Here is a 24416-nt window from a genome sequence, read left to right as displayed (position 1 = left end):
GCGTGTTTCTCATTGGGCGAGCAGTCCCATCGCATGTGAACCACAGAAATATCGTGGCAGATATGGAGGAGCTGCTCAAACCCCAAACACTGTAGCGTGTTTCTCATTGGGGGAGCAGTCCCACCGCATGTGGACCGCAGCAAACGACCATCCCGAGCAATTAATGCGTACAAAGGAGGACGCCAGCGCGGTCCACATGCACCACAGAAGCATCCTGCACAGGCAGAGCACCGTGCGGATGAAAATACAATCATATAAATCACTGAAGAAAATGCACCAAAAGGATATGTCACTGACTAAACTAGCTGGTCATACAAGCAGATATTAAAAGCTGAGACTTCCGCCAATATGTTCCTGTCAGGAAGATATCGGAGCCCATCATTGCACCACGTCACGGTCACTCAGCATGGCAAGGGGTCCTACCACTACGCTAACTGTGGTGTGAACACGGTCTGAAGGTGATGTGATCCAGCTCACAGCCCAGCCTGCACACAAATGCCTAGCAGGACAGCCAGTGCAATGTGAACAAAGCAGGACTGTGAGCCCCACCCATATCAGACCATGTGATGAAGGATTCCAGGTGCAAAGGAATGTTCAATTGCCAAATGAAGGCACATTCAAGACATATAAAACAAAATCACTGTAGAATTGCAGTGGCCAATATGGCGGAACTGCTCAGACCCCAAACACTGTAGCGTGTTTCTCATTGGGCGAGCAGTCCCATCGCATGTGAACCACAGAAATATCGTGGCAGATATGGAGGAGCTGCTCAAACCCCAAACACTGTAGCGTGTTTCTCATTGGGGGAGCAGTCCCACCGCATGTGGACCGCAGCAAACGACCATCCCGAGCAATTAATGCGTACAAAGGAGGACGCCAGCGCGGTCCACATGCACCACAAAAGCATCCTGCACAGGCAGAGCACCGTGCGGATGAAAATACAATCATATAAATCACTGAAGAAAATGCACCAAAAGGATATGTCACTGACTAAACTAGCTGGTCATACAAGCAGATATTAAAAGCTGAGACTTCCGCCAATATGTTCCTGTCAGGAAGATATCGGAGCCCATCATTGCACCACGTCACGGTCACTCAGCATGGCAAAGGGTCCTACCACTACGCTAACTGTGGTGTGAACACGGTCTGAAGGTGATGTGATCCAGCTCACAGCCCAGCCTGCACACAAATGCCTAGCAGGACAGCCAGTGCAATGTGAACAAAGCAGGACTGTGAGCCCCACCCATATCAGACCATGTGATGAAGGATTCCAGGTGCAAAGGAATGTTCAATTGCCAAATGAAGGCACATTCAAGACATATAAAACAAAATCACTGTAGAATTGCAGTGGCCAATATGGCGGAACTGCTCAGACCCCAAACACTGTAGCGTGTTTCTCATTGGGCGCTAACTTTACAGTTCGGGTTCGCTCAAGCCTAGCTGTAAGCCATAATCATCAACATTAAAAGAAATAAAAAAACACTTGAAATAGATAACTCTGTGCGTAATAAATCTATCGTCATGGTGGGGAGTGGGGAAAACCCCCCACCGTATAATGGTAACTGTTACTAGGCCAGACAACAATGAAGGGAGCAGGCCACAACCCACAGCCGCCCTAATCCTGACCCTGATATCCTTACCGCATGAGCAAACCCTGAAGGTGGGAGGGCTCATGCACTGGAACCTGCTGACCCTGACGGTCCCTGGCATAGGGGTCAGGAATAGGAGACAACCGGTTCCTCAAGGACTCAGACGAACCGGAGTCTCCAGCTGCCTAGTAACAGGTGGAAGGGAAATGACCATATGCAGCATCTGGATCGGCAGGTAAGAACACTGGAAACACACTTACCTGCCGCAGCCACCACGACTGGAACCCGTGCATAAGTACAGGTGCCCACACACCAAACAGCACACCGTACAGACAACACACACACACACACACACACAGGTATCCAGCACTCCTGATACTGCCTGGACCCCGTGCTGCAAGGAGCACGGCAGCCCCATGCAGCACTGCATACAGACTAATGGTTAACCCCTCCGGGAAACTAGCCCCCTCACGGAGGTATCAACATACAGGGTAACGTATAGCATACATGCAGGGACCAACACCAACAACAGCCCAGATATGTAACAACCAACAAAACGCTACACACACCCAGAACATAAACCTACACCACACATACAACAAGTGAGGGTAAAAGATACAAGGAGGGTACAAAAGGGAGGACAATTTATGTTCCATAAGGTGGCCCTCAAGGACTGGGCTGGAACACCCAGGCAAGGAGCAAAGCTCCAACACCAATCAAGGCTGTAGTACAACTGCACCCAGCCAGCAAGCCACAGGTTTATATCAAGCTTGCGGCCACACCGAGGAAACACCTTAATCCCCACTTGTCAGAAGATTAACCCCTTGCTCACCAAGCAGCACCTTAAAGGGGAAGTTCAAGTGCAAACCACAAACTACACGTTGCCCCTGGCAACCAGTCTGCACGGCAACTGCGTCACAGTCAAACACCAATATGACCGTGACATCTATACAATTTAGTTGAATTACTGAAATAAATTATATCATACTAAATGCACCTGTATATCATAAATGGAAGATGGACGGAAACATAATTTAAAGGGGTTTTTAGAGATTCAGATATTAATGACCTATCCTCAGTACAGGTCATCATTATAAGATTGCCGGGTGTCTGGGGAGCGCCGTGGCCATTTAGAATCTACCAAGCACAGCAACATCCACAGCTTGGTATTACTGCCTAGGCCCTAGGCCATTCACTTGTGACGTCACTGACCTAGGAAGAGGCCTCTTCAAACAGCTGATCAGCGAGAGTGCTGGGAGTTGGACCTCACAGATCAGAAATTGATAACCTATGCCGAAAACCCCTTTAAGGTCATGCACTCGAGTTTCTATCGATTTGATATTCCACCCTCCCTAATTTTCCTAGACAGAATAGTGGCCTGCCCGAAGTGTCCAAACTCACACACAAATTTGTGGCACGGAATACAGGATTGTGCGCAAACCACATCTTTCTTGACAAGATATCATATAAACTACATACACACTGGCAATGGGCTTTCCGTCTGGGCTCGGTAAGTCATACTTTTCCATAAAACTAGACCCAAATGGATAAATATCGTAGAGACCAAAATTCCCAAGACGCAACAGTGAAAAGAAATCCAGGTTTAGAAAAGCACTGAGCCATGATGGAAGTGATCAGACACAGGACATCACCTCTCACTGCACACCTGAAGGTCCTGCCTGTCAGGAGAATACAGCAGCTCTTATGGGGTCACTGTGGATATCAATGTAATGGGGGAAATGGAGGACAAAGCTCTCCAGTGATTCAGTAGCAGTGCTCCAACAGGCAATGTCATCTTCCTCCTCCTCTGTTTTGCAGACTTTCCTGGTTGCTCTTTGTTTCTGTTATTTCGCTAAGGCATTTGCTGGGAGTCACATGAAGAGCTCAATAACTCAGATCGAGCGCCGCTTCGACCTTTCCACCTCCACAGCTGGGTTAGTGGATGGAAGCTTCGAGATTGGTAATTATTTTTTTATCTTTAATATACCTTTATGTCTGTGGCGTTTTATTTGTGTTTTATTTTCTCCATACAGGAAACCTGCTTATGATTGCTTTTGCCAGTTACTTTGGGGCAAGGCTTCACAGACCGAGGATCATCGCTGGTAGCTGTTTCGTGATGGCTTTCGGCAGTTTCCTGACAGCGATGCCACATTTCTTCATGGGGCAGTACGTAACGCACCATGTTATATCCTGACCGCGAGCTTCAGCATTGCATTCACCATGCTTTTCTTTTCAGTTATAAGTATGATACAGTGAAGGCGGAAATGTCTTCGTCAATCAATTCTACAGACTCCACCTATAGTGTCTCTCCATGTCTGGCCAACACAACATTGACCGAGGACATCAAACCAGGTAAGAAATTGACCCGAGACATGTGATCAAAATATAACAAAAAGTACAAAGGAGAAAAAACAGTCACATGCCAAACAGCAACCACATACAGTTAATGTATGTACATGAAGGGCCACTTTCCAAGAGAAGATGTTACCTGCAGTCCTATGTAACACCACAGGTACACAGTGATAACTCTCTGGATACAGGTAATGGGTAATGTAGTAGATGTTAACTGCAGTCCTATGTAACACCGCAGATTGCTCATTATGATACACAATGACTTGTATTTACTAATGTGCACTGTTTGGTGCATCCTGATTTAGAGAAATTAACCACATATCACGACACAGCAGCCTGGCTTCACAGGAAAGAGGGCTTTGCTTAATATGTGACATTTTACACCAAAATAAATTTCGGGGTAAACTTCAGTTGCAAACTAAGACAACCAATACTTCGTACAGAGCTGGACAAAAGGGTCTGACCATACACCACATTTATCATCCAGCCTGAGCCCCTGTGATAAATCTGGCGCAGGTCTAGGCAGTCTGTCTAAGCCTAAACCAGCTTTACTGCTACATGTGACCTGTCTATATTTTCAGAGTGTGTTAAGGAGACAAGCTCTAACGTTTGGATTTATGTCTTGGTCGGGAATATGTTGCGAGGAATCGGAGAAGCCCCCATTACTCCTCTGGGAATCTCCTACATTGATGATTTTGCTGAGCCGAAGAACACCCCGCTTTATATAGGTAATGTTGATGTCATAGGTTAGCAGATATAAGTAGTAGATGGAGTTACAGTACATAACTCTGTAGATAAGCCTAGTCCTGGAAGTCTCTTCTCTGTTGGGACCCTCATAATCAGCTGATATTCTTGGGGTCACCCTTGCAGTGCTGAGGTTTGCCTTCCAGTGTGGAAGACAGGAGTAGATTATAAAAGAAACACAAATTTTGGGATTACTGCACCCCTGTCACAATTATAGCCCTATTGTAATTATGCTGATTTTCTCTCCTCAGCTTGTCTGCACACCGTGGCGTTGTTTGGCCCAATGGTTGGATTTACACTTAGCTCTTTTTTTGCAAAGCTTTACGTAGATATCGGATTTGTGGATTTGGGTGAGTTGCTGTTATTTATTCATTTTCATTGATTGTGTTGCCATAAAAATTACTATTACTGGCGGCAGTGCAATCATACTACGTTATACAATTTGTGTGTAATATATATATATATATATATATATATATATACACACACACATACATACACATACATACATACATACATATACACACACACGCAGGAAGCTCATGTATGGCCTATTAATTTACAGGAGATCAAATGGTTAAGGCATCTTTCACACGACCGTATGGCTTTTTCAGTGTTTTGCAGTCCGTTTTTCACGGATCCGTTGTTCCGTTTTTTGTTTCCGTTGTGTTTCCGTTACTGTTGTGTTTTTCCATTCCGTTTTTCCGTATGGCATATACAGTAATTACATAGAAAAAATTAGGCTGGGCATCAAATTTTGAATAGATGGTTCTGAAAAAACGGAACAGATACGGAAGACATACAGATGCATTTACGTATGTGTTCCATTGTTTTTGCGGACCCATTGACTTGAATGGAGCCACGTAACGTGATTTGCGGGCAATAATAGGACATGTTTGATCTTTTAACGGAACGGAAAAATGGAAACGGAATGCATACGGAGTACATGCCATTTTTTTTACGGAACCATTGAAATGAATGGTTCCGTATACGGAATGCAAAAAAACCGTCCGTAAATGGAAAAGAAAAACGGTTGTGTGAAAGAGGCCTAAATTGTAGGATGTAAAAAGGCAATGTTAGATGTAAGGAGCAAGTGCTGAATGTGGATGTAGGTGAGTAGCAGTTACAGATGGCAGAGAGGCAGTCAGGTGCAGCAAGTAATAGTCCACTTTACTGGGCAGTACAGTAGAGTACAATAGTACAGCCAGTTATGGAGATGCAGTGGCCCGCAACGGAGGCGTAGGCATAGAGGATAGGAGTGGTGGCAGTCGAGAAGATGCTCCAGCACTCCATGGACCATCCACACAGTGAAAGGAGGGTCACACCCTTTCTTCCCCTCTGGGCAAACAGTGGTTCAGGGGTTTTCTGCCTGATAGTGGTTGGGATTTCTTGCATCGCCGCTCAGCAGCCCTGGAAGCTTGTCTGAGTTTTTGGGTCAGATTAGTGTGCCAGGGTTGTCTGTTGATTTTTCGGATTTTTCTGTGTGTGAGGGGAGCAACAGTATCCAGAGCTGTACTTGTAGTGGTGTTATACAGGGTGGTGGCAGTATCTGGGTCTTGGAGGGAACAGATGGTAGAGAGTGGAAGAAGAGAGTCAGAAAGCAAGCAAAAGTCGAGTTGTTTAAGGTTCCTGCGGGGGTGTGCAACGGGGGAGCAGCAGAAGAGACCAGTGAAGAGAAAGTGAGTAGGTTGTGGTCCGATAGGGGGAGAGGTGAATTAGGAAGGTTAGATAGGGAGCAGAGGCGGGTAAAGATAAGATCCAGAGTGTGACCATCTCTGTGGTTGGGAGTGGAAGACCACTGTGAGAGGCCGAAGGAGGAAGAGAGTGATAGAAGCTTAGAGGCGGCTGAGTGGCAGGAGTCAATAGGGATGTTGAAGTCACCCATGATGATAGCGGGGATGTCGGCAGAAAGAAAGTGTAGTAGCCAGGTGTTAAAGTGGTCAAGAAAGATGGTGGCTGGGCCTGGGGGGGGGCGGTAAATGACAGCTACTTGAAAGTTGGAGGGAAAGCAGATGCGAACAGAGTGTACTTCAAATGAAGTGAGCGTAATGGAGGGTAGCAGTGGAGTTGGGCTGTAGGAGCAGGTGTCTGATAGAAGAAGACCAACTCCTCCACCATGTTTGCTGCCGGGGCAGGGGGTGTAATGAAATCCACTATATGAGTGCAGCAGGGGAGGAGGTGTCAGAGGGTGTCGGCCATGTTTCTGTGAGAACCAGAAAGAAAAGTTTTTGGGAGATGAAAAGATCATGAATGTAGGACAGTTTGTTACAGACAGAGCATGCTTTCCATAATGCTCCTGCAAGAGGAACCAAAGGAGCAGGGGTCAGAGGGATGGTTTTTAGGTTTAAGGGGTTGCAGAAATTTGTAGAAGGACATTTGTACTGGGACATGGAGGTGATAGTGGGGATTTGCTGAGGGGGGCCTGGATTTGGAGAGATATCACCAGCAATAAGGAGAAGCAAAGAAAGTGTTAGTAGGTGAGAATAACAGAGGGCATGAGGTTGCCAAACAGGTATGAGCAAGCGGTCAGATGAGAAGGTAAGATGGAGGGAGAGATGCATAGTTCCTTGCTGGGTGAATGGATGTGGGGGTATTTCAGGAGGTTTTGGAAAAGTGGGAAGAGTAAGATGAAAAATTGAAACATTGTTTGCAGTAACTATGTAATCACCTGTGGTCCCCTTTCGGTTACATTCTGGTATAATTCAGTATGTGCATATAAAGAGTTGCATTTGAAGGATGTTGCATTTGGAAAGACCAAGATCTGGAAGACCTAGGAACTTAGATTTATACCACTCAGTGTTCAATCAGGTGTGACCAAGAGGAGAGGGGGCTACATATGGCCTAATCAAGGGAGGACCAGATACAGGGGTGAAATAGTCAATGTAAACAAATACTCAATAAATCCAGCAGGGAAAAAACATTAAAGTTTAGTGGAGACATACCAGGGATGAGAAGGAAAGATGATGGGTGTGGACAATATCAGATTGTGGAAAAGCTGGACAGTTTAATATAATTCCTGGCAGAACAAAGAGGGTGAGCTCCAAATGCTACATATGAATGCGCATTGATGAGGGACCTGAGGCCTTTACACCTAGTCCAAATGCCAGTGTAGGTGTACTATCTTTTACAAGCGGTTTTCCTTGTACCAACTAATATGGCTGCTTAACCTCCACTGAAGTTGCTTTCTGTACTCTCAAAGTGGATGGGTGGCTTGAAGTTTCTCTTATGTAGACCACAATTTTTGGGGTTTCTTTCCACTCAGGACTCAGGTTATTGCAGATCTGCTTACTGTTTAAACTCCAACACTAGACTGCCTCTGACAAGAGAACAAGCCCAGATGAAGGGTCTGCACCTGTCCAGAGATTGTTACCAACCAGTGGTTAAAGGGAACCTGTCATCGGAATTTTGTGTATAGAGCTGAGGACATGGGCTGGTATATGGCCGTTAGCACATCCACAATACCCAGTCCCCATAGCTCTGTGTGCTTTTATTTTTATTGTGTAAAAAAAACGATTTGATATATATGCAAATTAACCTGAGATGAGTCCTGTCCCTGACTCATCTCACGTACAGGACGTATCTCAGGTTAATTTGCATATGTATCAAATCGTTTTTTTTATACAATAAAAGCACACAGAGCTATGGGGACTGGGTATTGCGGATGTGCTAGCGGCCATCTAGCAACCCATGTCCTCAGCTCTATACACAAAATCCAGGTGACAGGTTCCCTTTAAAGCCTTATGTTCTGGCCAAAAGTTGTCATTGCATAACATAGTGTCAGCTAACTACACTCAACAAAACATAGCACACATCATATTAAATGGTTATACATAACAGTTGGAAATTTCTCTTTTTTTAGCAGTGGCCTCCAGGTCACTACAGAGACACATAAGTCTTGTCACAGGAAAGGAGGCATTTGTAAACGTTCAACAGTCAACTCACATATGATGTAATGCCGCAATGGTGGTTCACCCTTTTTGTGCAGCAACTGTAATCCTTCCCTATGTGGCCTGGGGGTTTTAAGGCTACTTTCAAACTTGCGGCAGGACGGATCCGACAGGCTATTCACCCTGTCAGATCCGTCCTTCCGCTATTTTGCCGTGCCTCCGCTCCATCCCCAGCAGTGCACGGCGAAAGGCCGCCGGACTAAAATTCCTCCATATCCGACTTTTTAGTCCAGTGGCCTCTCACCGCGAACTGCGCCGGAGCTCCGCCCCGTCCCCATTATAGTCAATGGGGACGGAGCACCTGTCCGGCAGCATGGCAAAATAGCGGAAGGACGGATCCGACAGGGTGAACAGCCTGTCGGATCCGTCCTGCCGCAAGTGTGAAAGTACCCTAACTCAGTCACTGTTCACACACACAGGCATAAACATAAACATGTCCAAGCTTTAGCATTAAGCTTTCTTCAGCCCACAAATATTTGATAACAAAGTCCCGCACTCTGGGTTCAGTCCAAGCAGGGTAACAAAACAGTAGAATCTCACCACTCTGGGATCTTTCTGAGACCAACTCTCACCCCAGCTTCTTCAGCTTTCAGATAGCCCATCCACACTTGATCTCCCTAGCTGAGATCTCCCCAGCCTCTTTAACCACACCTTTAGGAAAAAAAAACTGGATAGGAGTACGGGAGTGACCTTTCCCACCCAAACTCTCTGGTCACTCCTAAAATCCACTTTAATCAAAATCTCCCAGCAACCTAATATTACTGGCGTACTACTTCCCGGGTATTATATCAGAGGAATACATCCTCAGTGAGACGTACCGACCATCCACGATTCTACCATCTAGGTTATTACATACCCTCCCCCTCTGCCCAAAGCCGAGGGGCTGGGCACCTGTTGCCATCAGACAATGTACCGTCGACAGGGCATCTGCATTTCCATGCAATTTCCAGTGCCTGTGTTCTATATAAAAATTGAAATCTTGTAATGTCAGAAACCACCTCGTTACTCTGGCATTATTCCCTTTCTTCTCAGACATCCACTTTAGCGGTGCATGATCCGAAACTAATCTGAACTTCCTACCAAGTAGATAATATCTAAGGGAGTCCAGTGCCCACTTTATCGCCAAGCATTCTTTTTCCACAATAGAATAATTTCTTGCAGGGGGTAAGTTTTCGGCTCAGGGTGTTCTTCCCCCCTAACCTCTTGAGACATTACAGCGCCTAGGCCTACCTCTGAGGCATCTGTCTGAACTATGAATTCCACACTAAAATCTGGGGCCACTAACACTGGCTGCTGGCACAACCGTGCTTAAGCTCTTTAAAGGCCTGTTCTGCTTCCGGGGTCCACCTAGCCATGACTGACTTTGTACCTTTTGTAAGCTCCATTAGCGGGGCAGCTATTGTGGCAAAATTCGGTACAAATAGTCTGTAATGGCCCACTATTCCCAAAAAAGCTTTTATCCGTTTCTTCGTAAGTGGACGTGGCCAGATTTGAATTGCTTCAACTTTGTTGATTTGAGGTTTAATCAGACCTCTGCCTACTACATAACCCAGATATTTGGCCTGTTCCATACCCATGGCACTTTTTTTGGGTTTATGATGAATCCTGCTGTTCTTAGGGAATCTAGTATGGCTTGGACTTTACCCAAGTGACTCTCCCAATCTTGGCTAAAGATGACGATATCATCCAGGTATGCAGCTGCATACTTTTTGTGAGGGCCTAAGATCCTGTCCATAGCTCTTTGGAATGTAGCTGGGGCACCTTGTAAACCGAAGGGCATCCTCACATATTGGAAACACCCCTCAGGCGTGGAAAAAGCAGTCTTTTCTTTAGTGTCCCTTGATAGAGGGATTTGCCAATACCCTTTTGTCAGGTCTAACGTAGTGATATACCGAGCAGTACCTAACCTCTCAATGAGTTTGTCCACTCTTGGCATAGGGTAGGCATCGAACTCTGAAACCTCATCGAGTTTTCTGTAATCATTACAAAACCGCCATTCTCGAGATGGGTTTGGTACCAATACTATCGGACTGGACCACCCACTCCAGGACTCCTCAATCACTCCTAGCTCTAGCATCCTTTTGATCTCTTGTGACATAACTTCCTTACGGGCCCCAGGAATTCTATAGGGTTTTAAGTTTACCCGAACATGTGGTTTTGTTCGAACCTCATGCTCAATAATATTAGTGAGGCCTGGCAAATCTGAGAACAGGTCCCTATTCTGTTGTAGCAGTTCCTTGCATTGCTGTTTTTGTGATTTGAACAGGGTCTCTGCAATTGTGAAATCCTGACTGTTACTTTTTCCCTCTACCACCAAACATGTTGTTTCAAGGGAGTTTCTATCTTTCCATGGTTTAAACAAATTCACATGATACAGCTGGATAGGTTTTCTTTTCCCAGGTTGGTGAACCCTGTAGTTAACTTCCCCAACTTTCTTAACAACCTCATAAGGTCCCTGCCATTTAGCTAGGAATTTGCTTTCCACAGTGGGTACTAAAACTAGCACCCAGTCCCCTGGACTGAACTGCCTGATCTTGGCTGCCCTGTTATACACTTGAGCTTGGTTATCTTGAGCCCTCAGGAGATGTTCTTTTACTATAGGCATGACCTTAGATATCCTCTCCTGCATTTGTGTAATGTGTTCAACCACACTTTTATAAGGGGTAGTCTAATTTTCCCAGGTTTCCTTCGCCACATCCAGTACCCCCTGAGGGTGCCGAGCATATAATAGTTCAAAAGGTGAAAGACCAGACGAGGTTTGAGGAACCTCTTTAATAGAAAAAAGTGGGTATGGGAGCAGACAGTCCCAATCATAACCATTCTTCTCCTAACATTACAGCTAGCGGAGACTCTGATATTGCCCCAGGACACACCATTACCTTTCCCAACACATCACTACTAGAACACTCAGTACTTGTCAGTCTCATCGGGACCTCAGCTTTAGCCCAAAGGTCCCAGAACAGTGGAAAGTCTCTTCCCAGTATCCTTGGGTGCAGTAAGTCCTTCACGACTCCCACCTCATGCTGTATAGTACCACACGCAGTGTTTACGGATACCTGAGCAACCGGATAATCCCTGGTGTCTCCATGGATACACAACACTCCCACATGCTTTTTAGGGTTTAATACGTGAGAGTGCCCAAACTGCCGAAATCCAGAAGGACAGTCACCATGACACTGTTCACGGTCACTTGATACACATGGGGTTCTTTCCGGGCTTGGGTAACTGCTCTGAACACAGGATGTGCAAAAAGGGAATAATGTTGGCCCACACTGCACTCCATGGACTCGGTAGACAAAGGGCAGTGTGCTGCTATATGTCCAGGAGCCTGACACCTCCAACAGATAATGGGGCCGGCCTGGACTCTGGTTCCGGGCTCCAACTTCTCCTTGACATGGGTTTTCCAGTTTGGAGTGGATTGTAATCCTTTCTTGGGGAACCCTGTTCCGTTTTTAGAGCCGCGATATGGCCGTCTCAAACCCGCCAGATTTTCCAGGGAATCCTCCAAGCGGATATACCTTTCGACGAGATTCACCAATTCGTCATCAGTCTGGGGATTTCCCTGGGCAGCGTATGGAGGAACCGATTCATCACCACTTTTTCTACCATTTAAGCTGGGGAGGAGGAGTCTGGCTGCAAACATTTTTGTACGAGGTGGAACAGATCGAACATTTGTGACCTGAGAGGCTTGTCTTGGCAAAACTCCCAGCGCTGAACACGCTGCACTCGGACTGCGACAGTCACACCCTACCGAGCAAGAATTTCCGCTTTTAACTTACTGCATTCTTTAGCATCTTGCAGGGTTAAATCGTAATATGCTTTCTGTGGTTCTCCCGTTAAATAAGGCGCCAACACTTACGTAGTTAATACGGTTGAAAAAAGACATACGTCCATCAAGTTCAACCAAGGGATAGGGGGGGGACGCGAATCCCAGAAGGAAGAGAGATTGAGATTTCCACACGTTTTCAGTAATGTTTTTTACTTTTAAGAATTTGTCTAAACCCTTTTTGAAACTGTCCACTGTGCCTGCTGTGACCACATCCTGAGGAAGTCTCAGGGGCGTACATAGAAATCATTGGGCCCCATAGCAAGAATCTGATTTGGACCCCCTAACTCCGCCCACTACCCACCCCTGGCCCATCCCACCACCTGCCCTGGCTCCTCCCCTGTCACACCCCATTGAATTCCTACTGACCCAGAGAATAAAAGGCACAGGTCAGTTTCTCCGCAAAGGGAACGCCATAGGAACAAAACCTGTAAAATGGAGAAATTGCGTTTTTTTTTCCAATTCCACCCCATTTGGAATTTTTTGCCCGCTTCCCACTACATTATATGCCATATTAAATGGTGGCATTAGAAAGTATAACTTGTCCTGCAAAAAATAAGCCCTCATATGGATATGTGACTGGAAAAAAAAAAAGTCATGGCTCAAGGAAGATAGGGAAGAAAAATCAAATTATGCAAAAATGAAAAAAACCTCTGGTATCCTAACTGTTAAAGGGGTTATCTAACACCTATTATTCCCCCCAAAATGCCTGGCCACCGCATACAGGTAATACATATGCTCGGGGGGGGGGGGGGGGGGCCAACCGCAGGCCGTGAAAGAAATAAGCCTTCCTAGCATCACCCGTGATGCTAAGGAGGTTCGTTCCCATTGTGGCCTGCTATTGACTGCCCCCCACGTCTCTGGGGGAAGCAGTGGTGGCCATGTGGGCATCAGTGATGTGGGGGACGGGAGCGGGTTAAGTATTACCTGTATGAGGTGCCACGGCATTTTGGGGGGCATTATAGGGTTTGGATAACCCAGGCATCCTCAAACTGCTGCCCTCCAGCTGTTGTAAAACTACAACTCCCACAATGCCCTGCTGTGGGGTGATACCTTTAGGCTGTTCGGGCATGCTGGGAGTTGTAGTTTTGAAACAGCTGGAGGGCCGCAGTTTGAGGATGCCTGGGATAACCTCTTTAACTCTTTGCTGCTGATACTTAGTTTACCATGAGAAAAAAATTGCCATTTATCATGAATAATGACTCATAACGTGCAAGAAATAAAAGCGTGAACATCATACGTTATACACAAAAACTATTATATTATCTATTACACGTTACACACCAATAATGTTGTTAAACCTTGCACACACACCAGTAACTCCACCATATAGTGCTTCTCCCATACACTATGCACAAATAATAACATAATATGCTATACAGATAAATAATCCTGTTAAGGTTCCATTCAGACGTCCATAGTGTTTTGCGGTCCGCAAAACACTGACGCCGCACATCGCTGGCACTTAATAGATCATTTATATTCTTGTCTGCAGCTGAGGACAAGAATTGGACATGCTCTATTTTTTTCCGGAGCAAGGGCCAGAAGTTCGGGGCAGTGGACCGGAAATGCGGATGCGGACAGCACACTGTGTGCTGTCCGCATCTTTTCTGGCCCCATTGAAAATGAATGGGTCCGCACCTGTTCCACATAATTGTGGAACGGATCCAGACCCATTCAACGGACGTCTGAATGGACCCTTATACAATGTACACAGTGGGACAGGGCTGCTATTAGCAATGTTTTGTCCCATAATTGCAACAGAGTCAGTACCAGTAGGCACTGTAAGGCCCCTTGCAGACGACGAGTGTGTCCGGATAGAGTCCGGATGCGTTGCGGCAAACCCGCACGAGTTGTTCAGTTGTTCAGTTTTTATCGCACGGGTGCAATGCGTTTTGCAAGCACGTGATAAAAAACGGAATGTGGTACTCAGACCCGAACTTCTTCATTGAAGTTCGGGTTTGGGTTCAAGGTTGTATAGATTGTATTATTTCCCCTTATAACATGGTTATAAAGGAAAATAAAAGCATTCTGAATACAGAATGCATAGTACAATAGGGCTGGAGGGGTAAAAAAAAAATAAAAAAAAATTTAACTCACCTTAATCCACTTGTTCGCGCAGCCGGCATCTCTTCTGTCTTCTTTTTTGAGGAATAGGATCTTTGATGACGTCACTGCGCTCATCACATGATCTTTTTTCCCATGGTGATGGATCATGTGATGGACCATGTGATGAGCGTAGTGACGTCACCACAGGTCCTTTTCCTGCACAGCAAAGAAGAAGACAGAAGAGAAGCCGGCTGCGCGAGCAAGTGGATTAAGGTGAGTTAAATTATTTTTACATTTTTTTTAACCCCTCCAGCGCTATTGTACTATGCATTCTGTATTCAGAATGCTATTATTTTCCTTTATAACCATGTTATAAGGCAAAATAATAATGATCGGGTCCCCATCCCGATCGTCTCCTAGCAACTGTGCGTGAAAATCGCACCGCATCCGCACTTGATTGCGGATGCTTGCGATTTTCACGCAGTCCCATTCACTTCTATGGGGCCTGCGTTGCGTGAAAAACGCACAATATAGAACATGCTGCGATTTTCATGCAACGCACAAGTGATGCATGAAAATCACCGCTCACTTGCACAGGCCCATAGAAATGAATGGGTCCTGATTCAGTGCGGGTTCAATGCATTCACCTCACGCATTGCACCCGCGCGGAAAACTTGGCCTAAGGGTCCTTTTACACGTCCGTAGTGTATTGCGGATCAGCAATACACCCGGCCGGCACCCCCGTAGAACTGCCTATTCTTGTCCGCAATTACGGACAAGAATAGGACATGCTCTATTTTTTTCCGGAGCTGCGGACAGGAAGATCGGGGCCACGCTCTGGAAACTGTGTGCTCTTCCCATCCATTCCTGCCCCCATTGAGAATGAATGGGTCCACACCCATTCCGGATATTGCAGAACGGATGCGGACGCATTCCACGGACGTGTGAATGGAGCCTTAGAGGAGGCAGATGTCAGGGACACTGTAGTGGGTGGGAGATTATAAGGTGCTAGAGGCTCAATGAGGGGAGTGAACATAAAAGACAAAAGGAGATGGAGAAGATCTGTTATTAGAAGGAGGTTAGCAGCAGATGGCATGGGCTCTTTTATATGAAAGGGGAAAGGTGGCATGGACTTAGTTACTGATGGGTGGACAGAAAGAAATTGGATGAGGACAGAGGGTTCCATTGGCTTTGTGAGTGGGTGGTGGTGACAAGGTATACAAAAGGTAGCAGGGGCTCTTTTATGAGAAGGGGGCACAGAAACTGGTACAGGTTCTTTGGGTCACAGAAGGTGGCAAGGAGTCTCTGGGGAATTCAGGGAGCATAGAAGATGATAGTGGCTGGAGGCCACAGATGGTTGCAGCTCTTCTGTGGGGAGAGTAGAAGAGGGGCATACAAGAGAAGGTCTGTGGGGGCCAGGAGGGAGATAATAGGTAACAGCAGGATAGAGGGAGGTGGCAGACAGCTAGTTTCCTACCTCAGATTCTTTACTGCTGCAGTATTTTCCCCCGGGCTGTCGATGGGAGGCGTGGCTTCATGGATGGGGGGGTCTCTTAATGGAGGTGGGCGTGGTCTGCAAAGTTATGTCTGCTTGAGCCTGACACAGAGGGTCGGGACATCAGCAACGTGTGCTCTATTGTGTACAGAATGGGGGGGACGGAGAGGTTCGGAGGGGGGCCCTGACTGAGAATAGGGGGAAGCAAGCAGGGCCCGGCCAGGTCTGAATGCAGGACAAATAGGCGTGCTTCCTCAATACCAGATAAACTGTCTGCAGATGTAGCGGGCGGGGCCTTCCATGCGCTCCGGGCCCCCCATGCCACGGGCCCCATAGCAGGTGCGTGGTCTGCCTATATGGTAGGTGCGCCACTGGGAAGTCTATTCCACAGATTCACAGTTCTCACAGTAAAGAAGCTTTGATGCTTCTGGAGACTGAACTTTTTCTTCTTCAGTCGGAGGCAGTGCCCTCTTGTCTTTTGAGCACATTTTACATGGAACAGCTTTTCGCCGTATTTTTTGTATGGCCCATTTATATACTTGTACAGGTTAATCATGTCCCCCCTTAGACGTCTCTTCTCAAGACTAAATAAATTCAATTATTTTAATCTTTCTTCATAACGAAGACCCTTCATGCCCCTTATCATTTTAGTCGCTTTCCTCTGTACTTTTTCCAGCTGCAGTGCATCCTTTCTATGTACCGGTGCCCAGAACTGGGCTGCGTATTCCAGATGAGGCCGCACCAGCGCTTTGTAAAGTGGTAGTATTACATCCCTGCCCTGCGAGTCCATGCCTCGTTTAATGCATGACAATATCCTTGTGGCCTTAGAAGCAGCTGATTGACATTGTATGCTGTAATTTAATCTACCATCCACAAGGACACCCAAATCCTTCTCTATAAGTGACTCTCCCAGTGCTACATCACCTAAGACATCTGAAGCACAGAGATTATTACTACCAAGATGCATAACTTTACATTTATCCACATTGAACCTCATTTGCCAAGTTGATGCCCAATCACTCAGTGTTCAAGTCAGCTTGTAGTATATGGACATCTTCCATAGACTGTACAGTTCTACACAGCTTAGTGGTATCTGCAAAAATAGATATGGTTATATTAATCCCGTCCTCAATATCATTAATTAAAGGGCTTCTGTCACCCCACTAAACATTTTTTTTTTTTGGGGTACTTATAATCCCTATACTGCGATTTATCCATACATAATGTGATCATTTTGGCTCAGTAGATTCTGCTAAAAACGTACTTTTATAATATGTAAATTACCTGTCTACCAGCAAGTAGGGCGGCTACTTGCTGGTAGCAGCCGCATCCTCCTATCATAATGACGCCCCCTCCGCATGTTGATTGACAGGGCCAGCGGACGGGATCTTTCTCTGGCTGGCCCTGTCTGCTATCAAGATCTCGCGCTTGCACCATAACGGTATTCACTCGGCGCAGGCACACTGAGAGGCGGACGCTCGCTCGGCCGCTCCATCCTTAATGCGCCTGCGCCGATGACGTCACATCTACACCCGGCGCAGGCGCATTGAGGATGGAGCGGCCGAGCGAGCGTCCTCCTCTCAGTGTGAAGACAGGTACGGCACAGGCGCCAGATTTTGAATGCAAACAGGGCCAGCAGAGAAAGAGCCCTGTCAATCAACATGCGGAGGGGGCGTCATTATGATAGGAGGATGAGGCTGCTACCAGCAAGTAGCCGCCCTACTTGCTGGTAGACAGGTAATTTACATATTATAAAAGTACGTTTTTAGCAGAATCTACTGAACCAAAATGATTAATCACATTATGTATTGATAAATCGCAGTATAGGGATTATAAGTACCCAAAAAAAAAAATAATAATAATAATGTTTAGTGGGGTGACAGAAGCCCTAGGGCCCAGCACTGAACCTTGGGGTACACCACTAATAACCTGGGACCATTCTGAATAGGAATCATTGACCACATCTCTCTGGACACGGTCCTTCAGCTAGTTTTTAATCCAATTACAAACTGTACTTTCCAAGCCAATAGACCTTACTTTACTTATTAAGCGTCTGAGGGACAGTATCAAAAGCCTTTGCAAAATCCAGAAACATTACATCCTCTGTCCAGGCTACTACTCACCTTCTCATAAAAACAAATCAGGTTAGTCTGACAACTTCTGTCCTTGGTAAATCCATGCTGGTTATCACTTATAATATTATTTATAGTCACATACTCCTGTATATAGTCCCTTAAGATTCCTTCAAACATTTTTCCCACAACAGAATTTAAACTAACTGGTCTATAATTACTTGTGGAGGACCTTGATCTTTTTTTGAATATGGGCACCACGTTTGCCTTGCGCCAATCACTTGGCACTGTACCAGTCCCTAGAGAATCCTTAAAAATTATAAACAGGGGCACAGCAATGATTGAACTGAGCTCTTTAAGCACTCTTGGGTGTACTTCATCTGGACCCCACCTTTATCATTATTTAGGCGACCTACCTGCTCAGACCTAGGTTTTTTAGCATTTATATATTTAAACAACTTTTGTTTTGCTTTCTTTTGCTACCTGCTGTTCGTTTTGTATCTTTGCTAATTTTATCTCCTTTTTGCAGATTTTATTAAGCCCTTTGTAATCTTCAAACGCTACAGCTAACCCCTCAGATTTGTATTTTTTAAATGCCCTCTTTTTGTCTTTTATTGCTCTTTTTACAGTAGCTGTAAGCCATGGGGGGGGGGGGGGGGGGTTAATTTTAGCCGTTTATACTTGTTACATAAAAGGGATACATTTTTTAGTGCAATTACTCAATGTGGATTTGAAGCTCTCACATTTATCCTCAGTATTATTATGTGACAGTAGCTGTTCCCAGTCTATGCCCTGAAATGCTGCCCTCAACCCAGGGAAATTAGCCTTTTTGAAATGCAGTGTCTTTGCTCTGCCTGACAGAGTATGCTTTTTATAGTTTAGGGGGAATATAATTATATTGTGGTCACTATTACCTAGTGTTTCTCGAACAGTAACATTACCAACAAGCTCTGCATCACTAGAAATTACCAGATCCAACAGAGCATCACCCCTAGTGGGAGCTTCTACAAACTGGCCCATAAACTGGTCCTGCAGCGAGTTGAGGAATTTTCTCCCCTTTGCGGGTTGAGGCAGAACCATGAATCCCAGTCAATGTCTGGGAATTTAAAATCTCCCATTATGACCACTGTACCAGCCCTCTCTATTTGGTTATACAGTTGCGTTTCTATATCCTCTGTGATGTTAGGGGGTCTATAGATTACACCAAGTATTATTTTTTCAGTGTTAATATTCCTTTGAACTTCCACCAATAAGGTTTCCACATCCTCACGCAGAATTGCCTCTTTCACACTTGTCTTCAGATCACTCCTCACATATAGGCATACACCACCACCTTTTCTATTGACCCGGTCTTTCCTAAATAGTGTAAAACCTTCAATATTTACAGCCCAGTCATGCAAAGAGTCCAACCATGTCTCAGCCACACCAACTACATCTATGTGTTCTTCTAGTACCATAGCCTCCAGCTCACCCATTTTGCTAGCTAGACTTCTGGCATTTGTGAAAATACATTTTAAATTACTATTACCTGTTAAGTGATTATCCGGGATATTTTGGTTACCTTGGTTAATTTTTGTATGTAACAGGTTCTTGTTACCAGCAGTTTTATTTTTCATAAATGTATAGTTATGCCCAGTCTTCTCCCTATTTTCCTTGCTAACCCCAGCCCCCACTAAATCCCCACTGTCCCCTTCTATAACCCACTCTCTATCTACCCCCTTATTAGTATGACACCTCCCCCCCCCCCTAGATCCTAGTTTAAAAGCTCCTCCAGCAGTCTAACAATTTTTTTCGTTAGAAATTAACGATTCCCTTACATCCTCAACAGCAGCACAGATGGGGAGATAGCAAGAAGAATCCCCTAGGGAGGGTCCTCATGCCTGGCAGAACTAAGAACAGTCTGCCCAAAAGCCGAAAACTCTGCCATCCTAGCATCTATCCTATAATGGGAGATGAAGGTTGACTCAGAGCTCCAGGAGGCCGCCTTACAGATCAACTCTAAGGGGAGGAGTCTTCTCTCCGCAACCGAGGTGGAGACCGCCCTAGTAGAATGGGCTCTCACAAACTCAGGAGGATCTAAGGATTGGGAGACGAAAGCTTCCATAATGGCCTCCTTGATCCAGCGACTAATGGTGGCTTTAGACGCTTTACGGCCTTTAGACTTACCGGCAAACAGGATAAGAAGATTCTCATCTATCCTGAACTCACTAGATCTATCCACATAGATCTGGAGGCATCTTGAAATATCCAGCGGGTCTCTAGCTGGAGTATCAGAGGAGGAGGCTGTAAACAAAACTGGTAAAGATATTACCTGATTGATGTTCTGGAAAGTAGGCACCTTAGGCCTGAAGTAAGGTAAAAACTTCAGGAGTACTCTATCCTGTAGAAAAATAATGTACGGGTGAATTGCGGAGAAAGCCTGCAATTCAGAAACTCTTTTGGCTGAGGCTATAGCCAGAAGAAAGACCATCTTTAAAGTCAAAAATTTAAAATTTACCTCCTCCAAGGGCTCGAAGGGGGGAGATGCTAGCCCCCTGAGCACTACTGAAAGATCCCACTGGGGGATAGGTTTCAGTATAGTAGGCTTTAGTCTTTCAGCTCCCTTCAGGAAGCGTTTGATGAGTGGGTCCCGAGAATGTGGCCTATTGAGACAGGCCGAGATGGCATAAACCTGTACCTTCAAGGTAGCTGGAGATAGGCCTCTATCTAATCCATCCTGAAGAAATTGAAGTATCGCAGGAAGGGGCGGATCTGCAGACGCCACCTGTCTGGAATCACACCATGCCTCGAAGATTCTCATGATCCTGGAGTAGGCCTTCTTTGTAGACTCTGCTCGGGAATGCGACAAAGTTCTCAGGACCAACTCGGAAAGCCCTTCTATGTTGGGAAGGGACTGATCAACCTCCAGACTGTCAGGTTGAACCTGTGCAGATCTAGGCAGAGGTGAGTGTCCCACGACACCAGGGTCTGCTCCGGGGGGAGTCTCCAGTATTGTCCCCGACTCATCTGAATGAGCTGGGTAAACCAGGATCTTCTGGGCCAAAACGGTATGATGGCTATTACCGAGGCCTGATCCTGACGGATTTTCATCAATACCCTCGGTATCATGGAAAAGGGAGGGAAGATGTAAGCCAGCCTGAACCTCCACGGTATTGACAGAGCATCTATCGCCAGGGGGTTGTCTTCCCTGTAGAGGGAACAGAACCTCATCACCTTGGCGTTGAACCTGGTTGCCATGAGATCCACTTCTGGCATACCCCATCTGTGAACTAGCTGCCTGAAGATCTCCGGATGCAGAGACCACTCCATGGTCGGTAATCCTCGACTTAAGCGGTCCGCTATCATATTGAGGGAGCCTCGAATATGAACGTCAGATAGATGGGAAAGGTTCAGCTCTGCCCACCGAAGAATTACCCCGATCTCTGACAGAAGGGGCAATACTCTTGTGCCTCCCTGTTTGTTTATATAGAGAACTGCAGTCATATTGTCTGACTGGACTTTCACTGCTTTGCCCCGGATCTGAGGCGCAAAGTGAAGGAGGGCTAGCCGGATAGCTCGCATCTCGCGAAGATTGGAGGAAAGATGCCGCTCCAGAGGAGACCAAGATCCCTGAATTGGGGATCCGTCCAGGTGAGCGCCCCAGCCTACAAGGGACGCGTCTGTATTCAATATGACCCAAACTGGTTGGGTCATAGACTTCCCTGCTGGTAGCTGAAACCACCATCTGAGGGAATTTCGGGTTTGACCGGACAGGGAGCACAGGGAATCTAGCCCCGCAGGGCTGCCGTTCCATAGGTGTAAGACCTCCGACTGAAGAGGACGGAGGTGCCATAGCGCCCAAGGGACCGCATCCGCAGCCGCTGACATGAGCCCCAGCATCTTCATGAGAGTCCGGATAGAGACTCGACGAGGGACATAAAGGACCTTTGCCAGGTCCTGAATCCGCGCTCTCCTTTCTGGAGTCAACCGGAGGGACATCTCCACAGAGTCGACCACGAATCCTAAGTAATGGATTGAAGTCGATGGGCTCACATTCGACTTCTGCCAGTTGATAATCCAGCCTAGGCGGAAGAGAAAAGAGATTGCGACCTGAAGATGGTGGGTAAGGATCGGAACTGAAGAGGCTATGAAAAGCCAATCGTCCAGATAAGGAATAATAGTCAGTCCTTGGAGTCTCAAAGCTGCCACCACCGAAACCACCACCTTGGTGAAGATAAGGGGGGCAGAAGAGATTCCGAAGGGAAGCACGGTGAACTGAAAGTGCCTGCAAACCCCTGAAATCTGGACCGCGATCCTGAGGAGTTTCCGGGAAGCGGAATGGATCGGAATGTGAAGGTACGCATCCTTGAGGTCCAGAGTAGCCATGACGTCCCCAGGATTGAGGATATGGCTGACTGACCTTATGGTTTCCATGCGAAACCTTGTTTTCCTTATAAATCGATTGAGGAATCTCAAATCGATGATCATCCGGAGATCTCCTGTCTTCTTGGGAACCAGGAACACTGGTGAATAAATCCCTAGGCCCCTCTCCCCTGCCGGTACCTCCTCTAGGGCTCCCTTGGAAATATAGTCCTGAATGTAAGATTCTAGGACCACCTGTTTGGCAGACCCGAAGTTTCGTGTGGCGATGAATCTCTCTGGGGGGAGAGAGATAAGATCTACCCGGTACCCGGCGGAAACTATGTCCTGGACCCAGGGGTCTGCAATCAACCGGCTCCAAGAGTCTTTGAAATGGGTAAGACGGCCCCCCACGGGAATCTGGGGGAGGGGTACGGGAAAATCTAGAGGAGACATTGCAGGGGCAGCAGGGCTTATCCAAGAGCCTCGAGGAGGCCCTTAGTCAGGAGGGTTTTGCCTCCCTGGTGGGTTTGCGGGGGCGTCTCGGATATTTACGAGACGCCCCCCCCCCCCATCTCTGCGCCTAGACTGCTGCCCAGGACGACCTCCGCCCTTCTTTTCCTGTCTGGGGCGTCCCCGAAAGGGCTGCTGGGGGAGGCTCTTCCCTTTTTTATCGGAGAGCCCCTCCATTATTTTGTCCAATTCGGACCCGAATAACCCATCTGGTTCGAAGGGGAGCCCACAAAGGTTAAACTTGGATGCGTTATCCGCGATCCACGGTTTCAGCCAGAGTGGTCTGCGGGCAGCTGAAACTAGGGCCATAGTTTTGGCGGCCAGCTTCAGCTGCATCTGGGAGGAATCAACTAAAAAGTCCATAGCCAGGTTGGCTGACTTGAAGGCTGCCAGGATGTCGTCTCTTGATACGCTCTGGTCCACATCCGTCTGGATTTGATTAAGCCTAGAGATAGGTGGCTACCTCAGTGGCCGCAATGGAAGTAGATGCGGAGGCAGCGGCCGCCGCGTAACCCCTCCTAAGGGTGCACTCTGCCCTCCGGTCTAGAGGGTCCTGCAGGCTAGACCCATCGTCTGCAGGGACTAGAGTGCGCCGGGACAACTTGGCTATAGCCATGTCCACCTTGGGAACGGAACCCCACGATTCCACCAAGGGTTTAGCCATCGGGTACATGAGTCTGAATTTTCTGGTAAGCACTGGACCCTTCTCAGGCTTTTTCCACTCTGTGCGCATCACAGAGAGGAGGGTCTCATCCGCTCTAAAGACACGCTGTGTCCGACCGGCGGGATCGGAGGACTCCCCCATGTCAACATCCTGGTCCCCCGACCTGATGGACTTGAGTAACTTCTGCGTCTTTTCTGGAGGGAAAAAGCAAGAAGTAGATTCTTCTTCCTCAGAAGAAGAAGACCCCACTGAACAGGGGGTAGGTCTTTCGACCGGTGCGACCACCTCCATGGGAGTCTGAGAGGGACCTGGTAGCCTCTCATTAAGCAGCTGAACTACTCCCTTGATGGAATCATCCACGTATGTCTTGGTCCATTGGAACATCTCCTGCATCGTGGGTTCCGTGGATGCCGTGCGACAACTCTCACATCTGGAGTAAGGACAGCTGTCATCTAGGAGTGTGTTACATTCGTAACATGCCAAATGCTTCCTCTTGGCCCCAGCCTTCCGCTGATCCTGCTACTTAGGGGAAGCCATAGTCTGTAATGGAAGAAACAAAACAGGTCATAACACCTATAATATCAGGAGGTGGAGAAAACCAGACCTTAAGGGGGCCCACCAGCACTAGAAGAAATAGAGCTGAAAGAAGAGGAAGTACAAAACCCAAGCAAAGCAATACTGCAGGAATATCACAAAGCACAGGAGAGCTCTGGAGCTAACTTGTGAAAGCAACGCAACCAGAGCACTGACTGATGGGCTCTGGGCGCTTAAAAGGAGGAAGCCCAGCCCAATGGGCGGGTTCCTGAAACGAGATCAGCACCACTCCC

General features: G+C 46.9%; 1 protein-coding gene across 3 annotated transcripts in view; it reads left to right on the top strand.

Annotated features, from left to right (window-relative positions):
* Positions 1-24416, top strand: part of LOC121005272 (solute carrier organic anion transporter family member 1C1-like) — a 175281-nt gene that overhangs the window by 68589 nt on the left and 82276 nt on the right. For all 3 annotated transcript variants that reach the window (XM_040437923.1, XM_040437907.1, XM_040437915.1), the window contains exons 4-8: positions 3408-3549; positions 3623-3755; positions 3826-3941; positions 4523-4669; positions 4937-5035. In XM_040437923.1, coding sequence (XP_040293857.1) covers positions 3408-3549; positions 3623-3755; positions 3826-3941; positions 4523-4669; positions 4937-5035 — 637 coding nt within the window. The remainder of the gene's footprint in view (positions 1-3407; positions 3550-3622; positions 3756-3825; positions 3942-4522; positions 4670-4936; positions 5036-24416) is intronic.

This window comes from Bufo bufo, chromosome 1 (assembly GCF_905171765.1).
Source record: "Bufo bufo chromosome 1, aBufBuf1.1, whole genome shotgun sequence".
In the NCBI taxonomy this organism is placed as follows: Eukaryota; Metazoa; Chordata; class Amphibia; order Anura; family Bufonidae; genus Bufo; species Bufo bufo.
This window is presented reverse-complemented; position numbering and strand designations above follow the sequence as displayed.